Source organism: Schistocerca cancellata, chromosome 5, assembly GCF_023864275.1.
Source record: "Schistocerca cancellata isolate TAMUIC-IGC-003103 chromosome 5, iqSchCanc2.1, whole genome shotgun sequence".
In the NCBI taxonomy this organism is placed as follows: domain Eukaryota; kingdom Metazoa; phylum Arthropoda; class Insecta; order Orthoptera; family Acrididae; genus Schistocerca; species Schistocerca cancellata.
Genome location: NC_064630.1, coordinates 418,638,777 through 418,659,262, shown reverse-complemented (window position 1 = coordinate 418,659,262; position 20,486 = coordinate 418,638,777). Strand labels below are relative to the sequence as shown.

At 41.0% G+C, this 20,486-nt stretch overlaps 1 protein-coding gene across 1 annotated transcript in view; it reads right to left on the bottom strand.

Moving 5' to 3' along the window:
* Nucleotides 1-1,483: 1,483 nt before the first annotated feature.
* Nucleotides 1,484-20,486, bottom strand: part of LOC126187777 (bestrophin-4) — a 554,440-nt gene continuing 535,437 nt past the window's right edge. Inside the window, exons 10-12 of the mRNA XM_049929045.1 lie at nt 11,183-11,388; nt 4,299-4,547; nt 1,484-3,180 (exon numbers count right to left, since the gene is read on the bottom strand). Of these exons, the coding sequence (XP_049785002.1) occupies nt 2,986-3,180; nt 4,299-4,547; nt 11,183-11,388 (650 nt within the window). The 3' untranslated portion in view covers nt 1,484-2,985. The remainder of the gene's footprint in view (nt 3,181-4,298; nt 4,548-11,182; nt 11,389-20,486) is intronic.

Here is a 20,486-nt window from a genome sequence, read left to right as displayed (position 1 = left end):
AAACATCCATACTCTTCCATGAGATTTCATTACATAAATATTAATCTCCTTCCTGAAGGACAGAAAATGGCTGACCAATACTACCTACTGGAAAAAAATTCTAAATAATGTGGATAGACACATATAAAAGGAGAAATTTCTCTTCCAGCTTTTAAAGTTTTTAATACCTTCCTTAGGGAGGAAAGAGGGTTAGGTTGCAGAAGGTTAGAAATAAGAGTCAGGTCAGCCAAGATCCATTCACCCTTGTGCCACAGTGGAAGGGCCCTCTTCAACATGAAATCCAAATGCCCTTCCCTTCCATTCTAACCTCCTCCAAGACTGTGCTCAGAATTTTACCTCCTGATGATAAGTACTGCTCAGTCATTATCTGTCCTTTAGCAGGGATAATAATATTTATTTAATGGAATCTCATGAAAATGTGAGTTTTTAGTCCACAATATTGTAAATGATATTGTAAAACATAAATTAAACAACATGACCTAAAATTATAATGTGAAGATGTCAACAACAAAAAACAATGGCCTTTTTAGGAAAATACCCTGTGAGCATTAAAGCAATCATTAATAACATAATAATATAAAAGGTGCCCCATTTCCAACATCTAGAATGTTACAACTTCTGAAGAAGAGGAGGACATAAACAAGAATATTAGTGCTGCAACAGGTATATGGCATGATAAGAACATTAAAGGGTGAAACAAGAAGAGAAACCCAAATTAAGTTGTTTAAAGTAATGACACTACACAAAGTATTATTAGGGGCAGAAAGCTGGATATTAAGATCAACAGATATAAGACAATTTGAAAAAGCAAAAATGAAGTTCCGTAGATTTGTGAAAGAGTGCACATGAGAAGACAAAATAAGAAATGAAGAAATAAGGAAAGAACTGGGGGTACGGCCATTGACTGAGAAATCAGTCTACAAAAGCAGGACTGGAAAAGCACATATAGTGTATGTCATCTCAGGGAATTTCTTGATAAGCAATGGAATACAATTCCATTGGAAGGAGGAGTATAGGAAGGACATGGAAGAGATGGTGTGGCAGAACAGGACATAAAGGGCCAATCCTGCATTGACAGAAGAAGGTACATAATGACCAGCCATTCTGTCTTCTTGCACTTTCATACTTTTCTTAGTAAATTTTCCTCACACAGATAGCTAAAGTTGAGCTGAAAGAAAAATAATTAGTAGCACAACTTAACAATAATTAACACAGCAACATACAGAGTATTTTTGATAAATGGCATATTCACTTTGCCAGTGTGAGTGGAACTGTATGCACTGAGAGGAGTGCAGAGTGAGTATCATTTACTTTTATAGAAAATTGTTACGGTACTCAGATTTCTTTTGAAGGCAATATCTCTAGCCTCATACTTTAAATTCATTCTAGTACTTGTGCAGGAAGTTTGATACAACAACACCATTTTCCTTTGAAAATATCTCAAATCATTTAATGGATCAGTAAAATTACAGAAAGCATAAAATACTTCCCCAAATTCACTTTTATTTCAAATTACATATTTTAGAGAAAAATACAATTTATAAAAATTTTATTTCTGGTCCTGATGGGATTATAGCATCTGTTGTAAATGCTTTGCATGGTCATGCATGCAGAGCATCCTTTCAATAAAGCCAATTACTCACATATTTTGTCATTAAAATTTTCCATTTGAGCAAGAACTGGACCCAAGGGATATGAAAAACATCAAGACATTACAGTAGTTTCCCCATTTCTGCTAGACAATACAGCTTCATTAGAAAACATTTGAAAATCACCATAAAAATTTTACTGTATTGTACTGTTTTTTGGGTTTCTGTGCATCCAGATAAAATCAAACAAGAACATTGCTTGCCACAGACAACCATCATTACATTACCTCTCAGTAATACTCATCACAAAATATTCTAACACTCCTTCACAAAATTCCATTACATTTGCTGCTTCAGTAGGTTTTGTTACCATACTGATATTTTTAGTGGCTGTAGTTTTATAGGCATGAATAGGAAAGTCTTGTTCTGCACTTATGTGAGGAAATAGAAGGTTATCAATAAGCTGAAACCAGCATATCATCACATAATGTTTCTTGCCATTCAAAGCCATGACCTATTTTGTGCTGTTGCAGCTTCTTTTGAGTCTCACCTCCAATTACAGTAACACAAGCTGGAATTATACTGTTCCAAATGTCAGTGGCTGCATGACAGATACCACTTTAGTCCTGTGACTGACTGCATGATGTTAGATCTGTGTCCTATGTGTCTGCAATCTTTTAACCATTGTACTGCATTTAGCTGATAAATAGGTCTATACATTACGTAGTTTTATTTTAACACTTGGCAACACTGAATGTACCTGCTCTGGAAACAAAAAAATCAGATAAATATACAATATTGTCACAAATTCAAACAATTACTACAAACACTCTTTTTACACTTACAGGCACTTACTGAAGACTATTTGTTACTGCATTATCACAGATCTTCCACAATGTATGTGTACCATTGTGTTTGTATCCAAAAACAAAAACAATACTAGCTTTATTCTAACTTTGGATATCAACAAGTATGTGTAATCAATGCTAGACTTTATGATATGTTCACCTGCAGATTTTCCCAGTCTAAACCTCTAAGTACAATTCGTATCTTTGCCATAAAACAACTGTAAATATACATAAAACTACAAAAGGCACAGTGTCAAAAATACTAATGTTCATTGTGTCCTCAGGAGATACTACTCCCAATACATTTTAGTCCATTTCATAGAAGCTGAACAAAATTGACAACTCACTCACAAACACATTCGTTGGTTTCTCCTGACTGTCAATATTATACATAATTAATCTTGTGCAACCACATAACTTCAGTCTTTGAAAAAATAGAATGGAAGCACATGCATCACTTAGCAGTGTTACTGCTTTGTCACAAATCGTGTCTTCCTCTGCTCAAGTGTGGAGGAAGCCGAGTGATGGATAGGTGGCGACATCAGCTGCTAAACATACACTTCACCACGCTTAGTCTGTGATTGAGAAGCAACACTTGTTTTCCTGCTGCGATCACTAGCAACCCCACTGTCATCCTCTGACCCTGATGTTACATCTGTCAGTGTAATGGGTTGTAATGCCAGTGCTGGTGAAGGTGGTGCTCCACTCATCGTCACTGGTGTTATTGTCATTGTAGTCAACACCTAAAATGAAAAAAAAGGAGTTATTATTTATTAAAATACATTGTACAGACGCTCTCTTCTCATTTTTTGAAGATCTTTCCTGTTATCTACACTGGAGGACGTAGTACTGAGGACACATGTAAAGATTTTTTTTTTTTTTTTTTAACAAGGCAGGCAATTCTATGTAACCTATTGTTTATGAAAATTACAACAGCTAGATGGAAATCAAAAATGATAATAATTTTGCCAACACACAACTGGTAGTGATGGAGAGAAAACAATATTTGAAGAGGCAACACACTGCATCCAAACACGAAGTATTGCAAAATTGCTATGACAAGAAAATCAGAGAGAAGTGTCTAGACAGTCATTTTTTCTATGTACCATACATGAATGGAGTAGTGGAGGGAAAAATTATAGTGGTACCAGAAGAATCTACACCCACACACTGTAGTGTGGCTTTCAGAGTATAGATTTAGATGTAGAATAAAGGGTCATAGCAACTTTTTACAGCACCCCGCGGCACCTTTGAGTACCCAGCCAGGTGATCATCTGATGTAGTACTGGATCAGGCACTGCGGAAATATTGTTCACCATCATAGTGTCTAAACATGTTGTTCTGTAACAGTAGTCTAAATTGACAACATTCACTGCAGAAGGTTATATGCAGTCAAACAACAAACCGCTATCTCTGTGAACAAGAGTATTGCAGCTAGAAGACCTTTTAGTTTATCCTCAGAGATATTTTGAGCAAAGACTATGTACATGTAGCAGATGTCATTAAGCTGTGGGGGCAGACGTATGTGGAGGCAGATGTAGGCCACTTACAACAGAGCTCAAATATGGCTTTAGCTGAGAAATTCTGAAATTTTTCTTGCAGCATTAATGCTTTAGTCTTCGTCTTCAAATGAAGGAAACCAGTTTCTGTGTCTGCTGACAGGACACAGTCTTCAAAACTATATCACAAGGAACAAGGGCAAATTTCCTTAATCAAATCCCTTCTTTATTATAATTTTAGTATGAATGTTGTGCCACTACTGGTTCATACCATGAGGCGGCTTTTCAACTAATGACAATCATTCTGCACAAGTGACACTGGAATATCAAAGACAATGAGCTAACATAAAAGTCAGACTGACCTTGCGCCCGTTGACAGCAGCAGCCGCAGCTGCAGCAACTGGTACAGATACCGGGACAGGCACAGGGCTGAGTCCAGCCGATGTGAGTGCAGGGGAGAGCACAGCCTGCGCCAGCGCTGCTGTGGATGTAGATGAACCCCCAGCTCCGCTCGCTGTTACAGATGAGGGCAGTGCTGATGGTGGCACTGAACTAGGTGTGCCCACCACCCCACCCTCTCCCCCCAGCTCCTTGATAGGTGACAGTACCACCTACAGAAAGAGCCATAGCTAACATTAACAATAGCACTTCCACAACTATGTCTGAAACTTAAGCAGAAGCTAGAAAAGAATGCTAGAGCTGGAAATTTTACACAAAAATGCTGTAAAATGAGTCACTTTACAGGCTGTGCATGCATGAACTGCTCAAAACTGTTTTGCATTACATACATATCTGCAACATGCATACACTTATTCAAGAGGAGGAGGGATTTAAAAGCAATTGGTAAAAAAACTATCAGAGAATTGCAATTAAAAAAAAATCTACATTTTCTGTACACGAGTACGTATAAACATAGATGTTCATTTCTTCAAAGTCTCAAAACTCCAAAAGTTCTCTTAAATCTCAAAATTTTCCTTTCTGATTTATTTCAGATTTTTAGATGTTAAATTTAATAAACCTTCAGACACATAGTGAAACATTTTTAGAAAACAGGAAAATATTTATGGCATATTGGTTTATGATTAGAATACTACTACAGAATGTGAATTTGCAACAACAATAAATGAGGCTGAGGGTCAGAGAGAGGGGGGAAGTGGAGATGGACAGAGGGGTGAACAGAAATGGACATAGAAAAGGGAAGGAGGAGATGGACAGAGAGAGGAGGCAGGAGACCATGGGGAGGGGAGACAAGATGGACAAAGAAAAGTGAGATGCAGTAATGAACTAAGAGAGGGGTAAAGAGGAGATGGACAGAGAGATGGGGAGGGGGTGATGGACACACACACACACACACACACACACACACACACAAAGAGATAGAGGGGGGGAGGGAGGACAAGGAAATGGGCAAATAAAGGGAGATGGAAGATGGATAGAGAGAAGGAGATTAGGATGTGTATCCAATTGCCATTGTTGTTGTGGTCTTCAGTCCTGAGACTGGTTTGATGCAGCTCTCCACGCCACCCTATCCTGTGCAAGCCTCTTCATCTCCCAGTACCTACTGCAACCTACATCCTTCTGAATCTGCTTACTGTATTCATCTCTTGGTCTCCCCCTACGATTTTTACCCTCCACGCTGCCCTCCAATACCAAATTGGTGATCCCTTGATGCCTCAGAACATGTCCCTTCTTCTGGTCAAGTTGTGCCACAAACTTCTCTTCTCCCCAATCCTATTCAATACTTCCTCATTAGTTATGTGATCTACCCATCTAATCTTCAGCATTCTTCTGTAGCACCACATTTCGAAAGCTTCTATTCTCTTCTTGTCCAAACTATTTACCATCCATGTTTCACTTCCATACATGGCCACACTCCATACAAATACCCTCAGAAATGACTTCCCGACACTTAAATCTATACTCGATGTTAACAAATTTTTCTTCTTCAGAAACGCCTTCCTTGCCATTGCCAGTCTAGTTTTTACATCCTCTCTACTTCGACCATCATCAGTTATTTTGCTCCCCAAATAGCAAAACTCCTTCACTACTTTAAGTGTCTCATTTCCTAATCTAATTCCCTCAGCATCACCCGACTTAATTCGACTACATTCCATTATCCTCATTTTGCTTTTGTTGATGTTCATCTTATATCCTCCCTTCAAGATACCATCCATTCCGTTCAACTGCTCTTCCAAGTCCTTTGCTGTCTCTGACAGAATTACAATGTCATCGGCGAACCTCAAAGTTTTTATTTCTTCTCCATGGATTTTAATACCTACTCCAAATTTTTCTTTTGTTTCCTTTACTGCTTGCTCAATATACAGATTGAATAACATCGGGGAGAGGCTACAACCCTGTCTTACTCCCTTCCCAACCGCTGCTTCCCTTTCATGTCCCTCGACTCTTATAACTGCCTTCTGGCTTCTGTACAAATTGTAAATAGCCTTTCGCTCCCTGTATTTTACCCCTGCCAACTTTAGAATTTGAAAGAGAGTATTCCAGTCAACATTGTCAAAAGCTTTCTCTAAGTCTACAAATGCTAGAAACGTAGGTTTGCCTTTCCTTAATCTTTCTTCTAAGATAAGTCGTAAGGTCAGTATTGCCTCACGTGTTCCAGTATTTCTACGGAATCCAAACTGATCTTCCCCGAGGTCGGCTTCTACTAGTTTTTCCATTCGTCTGTAAAGAATTCGTGTTAGTATTTTGCAGCTGTGGCTTATTAAACTGATAGTTCGGTAATTTTCACATCTGTCAACACCTGCTTTCTTTGGGATTGGAATTATTATATTCTTCTTGAAGTCTGAGGGTATTTCACCTGTCTCATACATCTTGCTCACCAGATCATAGAGTTTTGTCAGGACTGGCTCTCCCAAGGCCGTCAGTAGTTCCAATGGAATGTTGTCTACTCCGGGGGCCTTGTTTCAACTCGGGTCTTTCAGTGCTCTGTCAAACTCTTCACACAGTATCGTATCTCCCATTTCATCTTCATCTACATCCTCTTCCATTTCCATAATATTGTCCTCAAGTACATCGCCCTTGTATAGACCCTCTATATACTCCTTCCACCTTTCTGCTTTCCCTTCTTTGCTTAGAACTGGGTTTCCATCTGAGCTCTTGATGTTCATACAAGTGGTTCTCTTATCTCCAAAGGTCTCTTTAATTTTCCTGTAGGCAGTATCTATCTTACCCCTAGTGAGATAAGCCTCTACATCCTTACATTTGTCCTCTAGCCATGCCTGCTTAGCCATTTTGCACTTCCTGTCGATCTCATTTTTGAGACGTTTGTATTCCTTTTTGCCTGCTTCATTTACTGCATTTTTATATTTTCTCCTTTCATCAATTAAATTCAATATTTCTTCTGTTACCCAAGGATTTCTACTCGCCCTCGTCTTTTTACCTACTTGATCGTCTGCTGCCTTCACTACTTCATCCCTCAAAGCTACCCATTCCTCTTCTACTGTACTTCTTTCCCCCATTCTTGTCAATTGTTCCCTTATGCTCTCCCTGAAACTCTGTACAACCTCTGGTTCTTTCAGTTTATCCAGGTCCCATCTCCTTAAATTCCCACCTTTTTGCAGTTTCTTCAGTTTTAATCTACAGGTTATAACCAATAGATTGTGGTCAGAGTCCACATCTGCCCCTGGAAATGTCTTACAATTTAAAACCTGGTTCCTAAATCTCTGTCTTACCATTATATAATCTAACTGATACCTTTTAGTATCTCCAGGGTTCTTCCATGTATACAACCTTCTATCATGATTCTTAAACCAAGTGTTAGCTATGATTAAGTTGTGCTCTGTGCAAAATTCTACCAGGCGGCTTCCTCTTTCATTTCTTAGCCCCAATCCATATTCACCTACTACATTTCCTTCTCTCCCTCTTCCTACACTCGAATTCCAATTGCCATACACATTAGAAATGTGTGCTTTCTTTTTTCTTCCTTTTCCATTTAAGCAGACTGGGCCACAGCAAAGCCTAGCCTGGTACAGCTAGTTGTGAAACGAAAAACAATGCCAAAAATAATGGCAGTATGTTTGAAAGTTAACATCTTTGCAGTGAAACTCTGCTCCTGGGCAACATTCAGTACCATGTGGTTTGACCATATGTGTTGCAAAACACTTGCATCGTTCTTGAGCAAAAGGTGGTTGCCCCACTCTTCGGTTGCAGTTCTCCCGAGTTCATATATTGTGCAAGAAGGATTCAGATTCACACAATGATGCCCTACAACTTTCAACTGCTTCCAAGCAGATTCAGCTGAATTCATGTCAGCAGATACTGCAGGTAGTCTTGCCTCTTGGAGGATGGTGTTCATGATGTGGCACAGTATGTTCTTGCATTATCTCAAAAAATGAACCTATTTTTGAAATGCTGAAGTACGATCAGACAATAAGTTAAGAGGATTCTGGACTGATGCTGCACAGCCCTCAAATTAACCTCGATAGCCATGAGAAATGTGTGATGTGTGTACATAATATCAACCTGAAACTTGACTGACACATCTTCCTGACAAATGCCTGTAATTGCATGCCTGATCATCTCCATACTCTTCCATGAAGATCAGCTATTGGACAAATCCCCACCTTCCAGGGAAAAGAACTTGACACCTTTGGTCCAGGTTCTATTCCAGGTGATCCCTTGCACAACTTCTTCGCATACATTGGTGCTGGTTTTCTTAATTGTTTTAGAGGCCAAGTTGAGTGTATCGAAATGGTGGTGTATACTCTATGTCTACATGGCACTCCCAGAAACGAAAGCTATTGCCTGAAAGGTCATTCAGGAAGCTGAAGAGGATTTCATTTGTTAAGAGAACATTTTTCCATTACTTCGCATGTGATCCAGTCCTGTTGCTGATTTTGCAGTAAACCCTGTACTGTCTGACTGTGATGCAGTATTCCATAATTTTATAGCATGTGGGAATGGATGCAAGTCAGAAGGTGAAGAATCTGATGAATAGAGGATATTTCAGTGATCTGCACTCCAAGTGTCTCTGTTTCAACTTTGTTGTCTTTTTTTTTTCTTCCCAATCCAGATATTGTATATATGGTTCCTTTATTTTCATCCAGTTAGAACAGGAGACTTGCACATTGCATATCACGTAGAAGTTCTATCCTTTGCAAAGCAACTAATAAGAATAATATCTCCTGTATCCGGAAGACACTGATAGAAGAAATTGACTTTGGCTTTCTTCTGTGCAGGACAGCTGTTATCTGCCCACTGCTTGGATGGCTGTTTTATTTCTGTCATGAAGTGGTGCTCCCACACCTCATGCCTAATAACACATGAGCACATGAAATGAGTTTGCTTCCTTTTAATGTGGCTCTGACATTGGAAGGAAATATGTTTTAGCATTTGTCTTTGTAGAACATTCTAAAAATTCACCACTCACCTTTCACCAAGCTTTCTGATTGTTAATTCTTCATGCACAATGAACCACTCTTTCTCCTATAAGCACACCGTATCAACTATTTCACACACATTCAGTGGTTGATTAAGCAATACCAAATTGTCCAATTTCTTAATCTTTTATCTGAAATGTCAATTTAGGAATGTGGAACATCCTTAAGAAAAGTACATCATGTTTGAATCCAGTTACACCTTTGTACCTTTCTCAAGACAAAGGAACCAATTCTTAAATCTACATGAATTTTTTGTGTCCATTTCTGTCAGATGTTAACTGTCTGGGGAAATAATTATATGATCATAAAATATTCCAATTTATCCATCTGAATGAAACACATGTTACACAGGCAAAACTATCATGTATATCAATCTGAGCACTGACTTAGGTTTTTTGCACAACAGCTAGCAATTTAACCAAACAATATTTCATTGTATCTATGAAAACTGTATATCAGACCCAGAAATAAGTACGTTTAGGTCTCATTTCTTTGTTCAAAGCAATGGTGATGCTGCCACTGGCTTACTGGGCCTTTCATAATTCTAAGAAGTGGTACGAAATCAAACACGTATCAACATACGAAGGAAGGCGATTAATACTTCAAATTCAAATGGCTCTGGGCACTATGGGACTTAACATCTGACGACATCAGTCCCCTAGGCTTAGAACTACTTAAACCTAACTAACCTAAGGACATCACACACATCCATGCCCGAGGCAGGATTCGAACCTGCGACCATAGCAGCAGTGCGGTTCCGGACTGAAGCACCTAGAACCGCTCGACCACAGTGGCCGGAGGGCCTTTTGTAGATCTTTGCATAAATATTTAGTTCTGCACTAGAAGGTCACTGCCTCACATGCAATTTCTCATAGATGGCAAAAATACAAAATGTTTTAGAACAAATAGAAGGGTTTGACAGTGAAGTGTGGTGCCACCCAGCACTCTTCAGTATAATCAAGGAGAACATGACAAGGAAAGTCCACCAAGGGGATGAAAATCATAGCTTATGCAGATAATGTAATGATGAGATGAGAAGACAACGCTCAGAAATTTGAAGAATGGCTAAATACCTGGCAGAAAGTAATTTATGAATCAGGCACTGAAATAAACATCGCAAAAAGTGAGGTAGTGAAAATCAGGAAGGAAAATGGAAAAAATGAAGGAAGTAAGTTGTAATAGAAAAAAAAATATTAAAGAAGGAGATGCTTTCAAATATCTTGGAAGTATGTTAACCACAAAAAGATACACTGAGGAAGAAATTTCAGAGGACAGAAAATTGCTCAGAATATTATTATTTTGTATCAGACATCCTAATCATGAGTTGGAACATACCTGCCAAAGCAAAGATCATGAAGCATTAATCACATTATCTACCAGTTTTAACTTAAGGATCATAAAATTCAATCTGGATAAAGAAAGATCCAAGTAGAATGTGAGAGATGTGCTTTCTACTAAGGACAAGAATGGACTGGATAAGAAATGAAACAATACGAAAAACACTTCAGGTTAGTTCCCTAAAAGAAACTAAGGAGAAAAACAGGTTGAAATTAGGAAAGAAACACTACCAGGAAGATGTCTAGAATGGACAGAATCTGGAAGAAAACTAACTGAAAGACCATGAAGAAAATGGAAAGACCAGACGAAGGGTGATGTGGATTGAAGAGGACTACAACAGAAAGAAATGATGAACGATTATCTGTGGGAGAAAAGAGAAGATCGGAAGAGGCTTTGTGTTACCTGCATAAGCAGAGAGGTTCAAGAAAGAAGAAGGAAAAACATCGTGCAGGGCTACCGCCCCAGCAGCAGAGAGAAGCAACCTTTTAGGGTACAAGAATGCCAATGTATACCTGGAGCACGGGCAGCTCTGACTGGTAGCCAGAGTGCAGTGCCTGACCCGGGCCTCCGCCACCCCCGCTGCCTCCAGTGCCACTGCCTCCGAGGCTGGCCAGCCGGTGCTCACGGTCCACCACCTCCTTTGTCACATCTGGCGTCGGAATTCGTGGCCGGTTCTTCAGTGTCACTGGCACAGCTGCTCCGTTCATCTTACTGGTGCCTGCGAACAGAAGAGCATTGCTTACTCAAGTTTGGCAGCCATTTATCTCGCTGCTGACTGCTCTCCACAAACTCAGTCTCTGTTTTCTTATATTGGGCATTGTGATCAAACTGTCTAGTGCCCCCTCCACCAACAAGATCTGGCTCAAATATAACATATTACACATTGGAGAAGAGGGTGTCTACCTGCTTGAAAGGTGGAAGGAAATCACGTAGCAATACAGGCAAACTGAGAAGTGTGACGGCCATGATGCCCTGCATAACTCCTGCTGTGACCCAATGTGCTATCTACCCTACATGTAAATGATGTGCAGGGCCTTGTAACATGGCATGGATTCAAGAGAGGGCGATGGCGCTGAAGCCAGGAAGGGAAAGACCCTTCAATTTTTTTTTAAAAAAAGCTACTTTCCTGAAAACAAAAAACAATAGTCCCCTTGTTTACAATCTCACAGCCATAATTTGCAGACCTGTGTCCACTTTCCCTGTGTTGTTTTAATGATGGCTGCACACTTGGTTTTCACACTGTGTAAATTATGGCATTGTCAAAGCTGACAGCTTTTTCCTGTGCTAATATAATTCATAACTGCACAGCACAATCTTTCAGATGTACACTTTCAAATGTATTTCTCTGATTCGCAATTTCTTAGATGTTATGTTAAAGTGATGTTCTGTCTGTTGATGTAAACAAATTATTCTTGTTATATTAAACATTACAAGTGTGCCTCGATAGCTGAGTGGTCAGCATGATGGAATGCCATGCAATGGGGTCCAGGTTTGATTCCCGGCTGGGTCGGAGATTTTCTCCACTCAGGGACTGGGTGCTGTGTTGTCTTCACTGTAATCATCTCATCCAACAGGGTGGCAACAGGAAGGGCATCTGGGCACCCCTTAAATTAACCATTCCTAATCCGACTATAGCCATGCTGACCCACAGAAAATGCTGGACAAAGGCATAAGCAAAAGAAGAATATATTAAAACATTAAATGACATGTCCAGATAACCACACACATTTGCCTGCTACTTCCTAGACTCGAGGAGGCCACAGGTTGAATTCACCCAGCCAACTAATGATGAGGGCTGGAGTTACACAATCCAAAAAACATTTAGAACATGTTATCATATGTAGAGGATGTTTCACCATCACTATTTAAAGCTTCTGGAAATTGTAGAGGGGAATTAATGGATATGTTTTGATAAGAAAACCATGTCCATAAAGATACAATTTGTGTGTAAAATAAGTTTGAAGATCAGATTACTTTCAGATCCCCCACTTCGCAGTACTCACACAAACTGAGAAGACAGCAAGAGAAATTGACGAAGTTATTGGAAGATTTACCACTGTCACTCTGTCAACAAATGTGGTTCTGAACATGGTGGTGCGCACGCGCCTTTTGCAAATGGTGTGCACGAACATTTCAACCTAAGATATGGTGAAAGGTGGATAGATCAAGGTGGTCCAACTCTGCAGGCAACAAGGTTAACTCTTCTCGGCCTTTTAATGAACAGTTTTGTGTATGAGACTACATGAGTTCTGGCAGAGCAGAAATTATTCAGCACGTATCAGGGCTTGTGGACTGTGCATACCGAAGCAAGCTTTGCAGATACACCTTGAGCAACAAACAGAGTATTCATGCTGTGGAACAGCTTCTGTAGAGCACACAGATCAGAGCTAATTGCCTCCATTGTGTGTATACTCCACAGCAAATCCAGGCTCGCGTCGATGTGTGTCGCTACTGGAAACGATGTTTTGGGGACGAGGGCGATGCTTGGTGGCAAAATGTCATCACTGCTGATGATACATGAGTGCACTGTTATGACCCAGAGATGAAGCGGAGCAGCACAGGATGTGTGCAAAATGGTCAATCACCAACACAAAAGCTCGATTGCAGAAGTCAGTCAGTAAAGCTATGGTCAACATTTTTCCTTTTTTTTTTTTTTTTATTAACAGGATCTAGTGTACACACGCAGAGTTCTAATACACACTAACGTCACAGCAGGTTACTGTAAGAAAGTCCTAGAGCAATTTGTAAAGTATCACACTCCCAAAAAACGAAGGAACCTCATTGGACGATAATCCCAGGCCACATATTGCTAATGCTGTTATCGAGTTTCTGGTACAAAAACGTATCTCTGCTGTACCCCACCCACCTTATAGTCCCACCCTGGCTACGTGTGACTTTTTTCTTAAAGGTGGTGAAAGAATTAGTAGCGACCCTGAAGAGGATGTGAAGGAATGGCTTCCTACACGTCTTCCAGGAATGCAAAGCAGCAGAGACACGTGCATTGCATTGAGGGAGAGGAGGAGTATTTTGAGAGGGGCAAAACTGTGAATCAGTCATTTTTACAATAATCTGTTGTATGAGCATTAGCGCCAGGCTTTATTGAACGTCCCTCGTAAACAGAAGTTTTTGCTTTTGTACGGTCGTGTAGGGACCCTCTTATAACCGTAAAAAAAATGTAGATGCAATTGTTTTGTATGGACTTGCCTGGCAAGGCATTCACCTCTCAACCACCGCGCACTCCCGCTTCAAATTGCCATTGACGCCCGGTCCGGCACATGGTAGTTCAGTAGGTAACACCGCCAAGACTTTAAAAGGAATTGTTAGTGGGATACTGGCTGTTCGATGCGGCTTCCATTTCACGAGAAGCTGGTATCTCCTGTTCTCAGTTTCATTCAAGCCAAGATATAAGACTTCTTAATTGCTGTAGCCGGCCGCGGATTCTTGAGCTAGTGAAGATGGGGAAAACCATTTATACCTAACTTCATTCGTTAACGAGATATTGCGGAAAAGTACTGTGGTCTGAGGCCCAAGCCCGTAACCGGGCTATTGGCCTCACTGTAAGTAGACTACGGCGTGTTTCACGTCCATTGGTGATTAATATGATAACATCGATCCTGCGTGATTTTCCAAATGTTTAAGATAATGTCCGTGTAGAGTTGAATGGTGTCTTGGGCCTTCTACCATACACAGGAACTTACAAGGCTTCAAATCTCTGTTTCAGAGATGTGTTGGGTCTGAAGGACGTGAAGTGCTCTACTTAATATGAAATGAACCAACTCGTGTGTAACAAGTTATAAGACGACTTAGTTTAGAGTTTTTGTTCGGAAAACAGCAAGGGAGAGGCGGGGTGGAGAGAAATGGAGGAGGCAGCGCTCTGGTCACCGAAGAGAGAATGTATTGATGCGAAATCTTATTTCTCGTGTTTTACAAGTCTGCGTGATCGGCTGGTGACGCAGTAACTGGTTTTTAACGTATAATCCAATGATGTACTGGAAGCGCACTCAGTCGGGTAAAACTTGTTTTGTCGACAGCTGTGTGACTGAAGCCTGTCACCACACAGGCGCTTATTATGGTTCCCGTTCTTGAAACAGCCGATGTGTACATGAGACACTTAAGCCAACGTGACTGTCTTGTAGAATCTGCATAGGGGAATAAATGTTGCTCCAGTTAAATAAGATTTTCTGTATATTTGTGCTTGTGTCTGGGATATAATTTTTAAATTAAAATAACATGTTTCTCTTTGAAAGTAGTGGGAATGCGCAATCGTTAACACTGGAGACTTTGTATCATTAGCAACACTCCTGATACATCACTTGATTACTGCTAGCTTCCTCTGTCAAATACTTAACGCAAAGTACACTTAATTTTGTGGTCCGACAACTAATGACACTATGTATAGTTACTTATATTAGGAATGTACGCTTTGTTGTAAAAAAAAATGCTCTTAATCGCGCAGTAGCTGGATCCTTAATTGATCCATATATTTCCTTCAATACGTTTTTCCTTTTTCTTCTAATGTAAAATGATGGAAACCTTGTTTCAGAATTCTCCAAGTGCGACACTTTTAAAGTATTACAAACAGAACTAGTACTTTGTATAAACTAAGTTTTAATTTGTGTGACGCTCATCTGAATTTAAATAGCGTCTACATTTTTTCGATCAGTTCGTACTGAGGGTGTTACACAGGCGCAATCCTATCAATGTAGAAGCAGACTACTGTAGCATCTTCGGCACCACCATGTTCGTGATCTATGAAGTTGACATCGAAATAAATAGATGAAACACTGAATCTGTTGGCTATTACGGACACTTTCGGAGGCTCTTAGGTGTTTCTATGTCCTATTAGTAACATAATCGAAGATGCTGAAACAAACTAGCAATAACTGTGTGCTTAGTTTTCAGTGGTCGCACGCAAAGCGATCATCAGTAAGATTGGCTTCAATTCGGCCATGATTTACTATTCAAGGAAGAGGTATAGCCCTACCTTCCTCTGGGCTGACACAGCGCATCCACTTAAATTTGGTGCCCTGCAGAGTTTAACAATGGATCGAAGCTGTGGCGCAACTTAGTGTTTTCGCAGCAACTACGACGTCTTAGTATTATCCACAGACTACCATAGATTTCTGCAATAGACTGTTGTTCCAGTTTGTCCATTTAAGTTTTCACCTGTAATGGGAGCATGCCATCATGAACAATGTTTTCTGAGTATATATTCATAACTGTGCGAAATTTCAGCAACTTTTGCTCTTTTGGGGGTAGGTCTACGAACCTCACCCTTCATAGTTTTTAAAAATTCTTCGTTGTTGCTGATTTAGAGGACCTTTGTCAGAACACAGTCCTCATTTAAACAACGTAAGTGTGCGCAGTGTTTTGCATCTTTATGTCCAAATTGAAAACCTGCGGATGGATCGGTGGTTAATTTGGCATTTTTTATAACGTAGAATAACTGCCACACTGAAGTCGGCGTTACGCTAACCTAAGCGCCAGGCCAGTTTCAACATTTCCAACAAGACGAGAGCTCCGCACTTCGTTGTATAAAAAGGCGCGACTCTTCATCAATATATCTCTCTAAGCTGTTTCCGGGTACCAGAGTTTCTTACATAAGGAATGTTTGCTGCGTGACTGCTTTCATAACTGTTCCGGATGTCCGCTATGATGACAGCTTTATGCGGACAGTTTCTACTCTTCGTGTGACAGGTTCGTAAATTAGTTTGCTCTTTTCACGCAGAGCAGGGACATATAAATCCTGATCACGTAAACGTAGCCCCCTAAAGCCATAGGAAGTACTATTGTACCTACGCCTTATCATTCACTACTATTACGTCTAATTATTTTACTAACTTACAGACACTTCAGTACGCACCATTTCCCCACGAAGAAATGCCTTTGTTCTAACCATGATGAACCTTGGCAATTTCTACATTGTGGAAACTGAGGGTGGAGGGGAGTAGAAAGGAAAGGAAAACGAAGGAAGTTTTGACATCAGCTGCATCAGGACCTCCTGTGGAATCAGCGGCGATGAGTGAAAATGTGTGCCGGACCAGGATTCGAACCCGGGATCTCCTGTTTTCTAGGCAGCTGCGTTAAGCTCTGCGCCACCCGGACACATTGTTTATCGCAATTGCCCGGATTATCTCGGCATGCATCTCAGCCGATCTACACTGCCACCTATTCGCGGTCCCTGCCCATGTCATCCGTGCTCGCTAGTTTGAGATTTCTGCAGGAGGTCTAACGAAATTGTGCATCTGAAGTGGAGGTGGAGGATTCGTTGTCCATCGACACGAACAAGTTATATGAATGCGTGGTGTCTTTTCTTCCGGACATGTCTGAAAGAACTGACACCATGCATTCATATAATTAAAACTATTGCCAGAGGTGAAAGAAGCGCTAAAAGTGCCAGAAAATATCGTGGACCGACAGAGGACTCCAGAACCTTAGATTTGTTGTGCGACACCCGCTTATCTATTCGGCAACACAAGCATAATCTACATTAGAAATTGCCCTCGAAGTTTTCTCAATCACGCTTCTCATTTTACCTTGCTATTTTAGGATTTGCTATGAAAAGTATCCTAAATATGTAGCGAATTTTGGCAACGGCGCATTCTGTTGGTTGGTTCGTTGGTTGTTGGGGAAGGAGACCAGACAGCGAGGTCATCGGATTAAGGAAGGACGGGGAAGGAAGTCGGCCGTGCCCTTTGAAAGGAACCATCCTGGCATTTGCCTGGAGCGATTTAGGGAAATCACGGAAAACCTAAATCAGGATGGCCGGACGCGGGATTGAACCGTCGTCCTCCCGAATGCGAGTCCAGTGTCTAATGGCGCATTCTGTTCTAAACTACAAATCTGCGCCCATGGTATTTTAAGTGATATCTTTTGCACTACAGACACAGAGGCCATAAGTCCATAGTCTCTAAGCTGGTCGTAGGTTGTGTTCCAAAAATGAACGGCATAGAGAAAGAAGTGATGACACTTTCTGCAGGACCTGACCATCATTTCGCACGACAATGCTCAAGCACGTACAGTGCAAGCTGTTACTGATTTGTTTGACTGATCAGGCTATACCACCTACTGCATTCCCATGACTTAAGCTCTCATAAGTTCAACTCGATTTCTAAACTGAAGGAAACACTTCACGGCATTCGCTTCTGAACTGCTACAAATTCGTCAGGCAATAGACCGCGCCGCTCGAACTGTCAACACAACTGGCACTGCTAAGAGTATCCTACGACTTTCACATAGCTGGCAGCGGGTTATACACAATTCTGGTGATTACTTTGAAGATCAGTAAAACTTCAAAACACGTATCTATTTTGCACGAACTGTAAATAAATAGTTGCTACTATTAAAGTTCCAACCCTCGCATGTTAGCTTGATATCGAGGCAGAGGTTGGCGAAGCGGAAAGATTATAGAACAGTAATCCAACGTCATGGCATCGAGTCCCTACGAGGGACTTCTTTTTATTTTCAGTTTTAATGTTACTTATAAATCAAATAAACAGAAATCACTCTCGATGTATTGTATTTAATATTTTCGTAAAATACATTTGAAGGAAAGGCAAAAGAAAATTTAGGATTTCAAATAAATACCCAGTGAGGGATAGTAAGTCTTACACGCAATTTCGCATATAAAAATTATACACTTTTTTCCAGTTGATGGTATACACGTTTTGGGGATAATACCCATCCTAAAATTAGACAAAATAGTAATTCTCTCGGCATCTTACCTATGAACGCCGAATTTTTCAATTACACGTTGTTTTAAAGTTGCTGTACAAAAACAAATTTGGTGTACGTTGATAAAAGGTTCTCTCTCATCGCACAGTTTCGCAGCAAACCACACGTAACGCAGGTGATGTGCAACCGAACGTTTTTTGATTCAGTCTTATCGGGATGTGAGTTCTTTCTCTCTCTCGACGAGATAAGAGCAGTTTGAAGCTTTCTGGCCAAATTCTCTAGCTGAGGGTAAAAGTTGATGTCGTAGAGTTCCACTAGTGGAGTGCATTTGTGTGTGGGGAGAGGTCACTTTAATACAGCACTAAGGGAACCTTCATTATTCTCTACAAGTCATGGAAGTTTTTAACGGGAATTTCCGAACACCCTGTATATACGGTATTCTAGAGTTACATGACGTACTCTACCATCTCAAAGCTTCGAATATTTCATATTTAGGTTCGTAAACGTTAGTGACTTCCTTGGCACGATGATTAAATCACGGAATGTAAAACGTTCTTTGTGTGGATGCAAATCTCGCTCGGATCCAGCCGTCGTTACATGACGGAAGTCGCGGCAGGTTGAGATAACCACTCGAAAGGCGCTACTGCCGTTCGGGCACCCTCGCGTCGCATCGTCCTCGGCACGCCGGTGTAAACGCCGCTTTCCCCCCGCGGCTGGCGCGCCCCGCGCAGCCTCGCACTTCCGGCGCGGCGGCAGGAAACTGCCGGCAGTCGGCGCTCAGCTGTTCCCAGAGCCGGCCGATAACCGTCGCCTTGGCAACCGCCGGCTGCGTTCAGAGCTGTTCCGTAGAAAGTGGGTGCGCTTCCTCGTTCCGTTTCATCTCCCTGGCAGGCCGCGTCCGAATGGACTGGACACCGTCCAGTCACGCCTTGGAAGCCTGCTGTTGTGAGCGGCGCCACGCCTCAGGAGATTTCCAACACCGAACGTCTCCGAATAATTTGAAATGTTCTATTTAACAGAACCTTAACTTTTTGTCATTCCTTTTTCCATTTTTAAGGCTGATGCAAAGTGTTATTTAACCATGAACGGCATTATTGATTACTATGGTCCACCAGATAACTCTTACTGAGAGTCGGCCGGAGTGGCCGAGCGGTTCTAGGCGCTACAGTCTGGAACCGCGCGACCGCTACGCTCGCAGGTTCGAATCCTGCCTCGGGCATGGATGTGTGTGATTCCTTAGGTTAGTTAGGTTTAAGTAGTTCTAAGTTCTAGGGGACTGATGACCTCAGAAGTTAAGTCCCATAGTGCTCAGAGCCATTTGAACCTCTTACTGAGAGAAAAGCGACAACATAAGCTTTTTTTGCAGACATTATCTATTTTTATTCTAGCAGAGATTCCATATTGCGTGGGAATCCGCGTGGATCCTTGTGCAGACCTCGTCCACCTTGCTACCAGTCAAAAAGACGCTACGGTTACTGACAAGGTAATATCAGCATTTCCATTGACGATACGTACATAATGTTTTAGGGAGAGTGCCTATTAAGGAATCCTGAACTGCTATCTACAGTGAACACAATTTCGCGTAGAACCTCAAAAGCAAAGTTCCGTAATTTACTTGAAGATAAGTTTTTAGTAAGTCTGTCTCCCCGTAGTGGATGGAACCATATTTCACTGCTCCAGATATGAAAATAATCGCGAAGGGCATACAAACATTTCTCTACTGGAACGATGAGGGCAATACAAACAGCTGTTCGATGCATAACAGTCCATGTGTTTCAAATATCTTCTCTAGCCTCTTAGGGATAAGTTATCAAGGGAATGATTATATTAAGGTGACAAAAGGGATAGCGATATGCACGTACACACATGACGGCAGTATCGTGTCCACAAGGTATAAAAGGACATTGCATTGACGGATCTGTCACTTGTACTCATGTGAGTCATGTGAAAAGGTTTCCGATGAGATTATGGTTGCACGACGGGAATTAACAGACTTTGAACGCGGAATGCTAGTTGGAGCTAGACGCATGGGACATTCCGTTTCAGAAATAGTTATGAAATTCAATATTCCGAGATTCATAGTGTTAAGAGTGTGTCGCGAATACCACATTTCAGGAATCACCTCTCACCATGGACAACGCA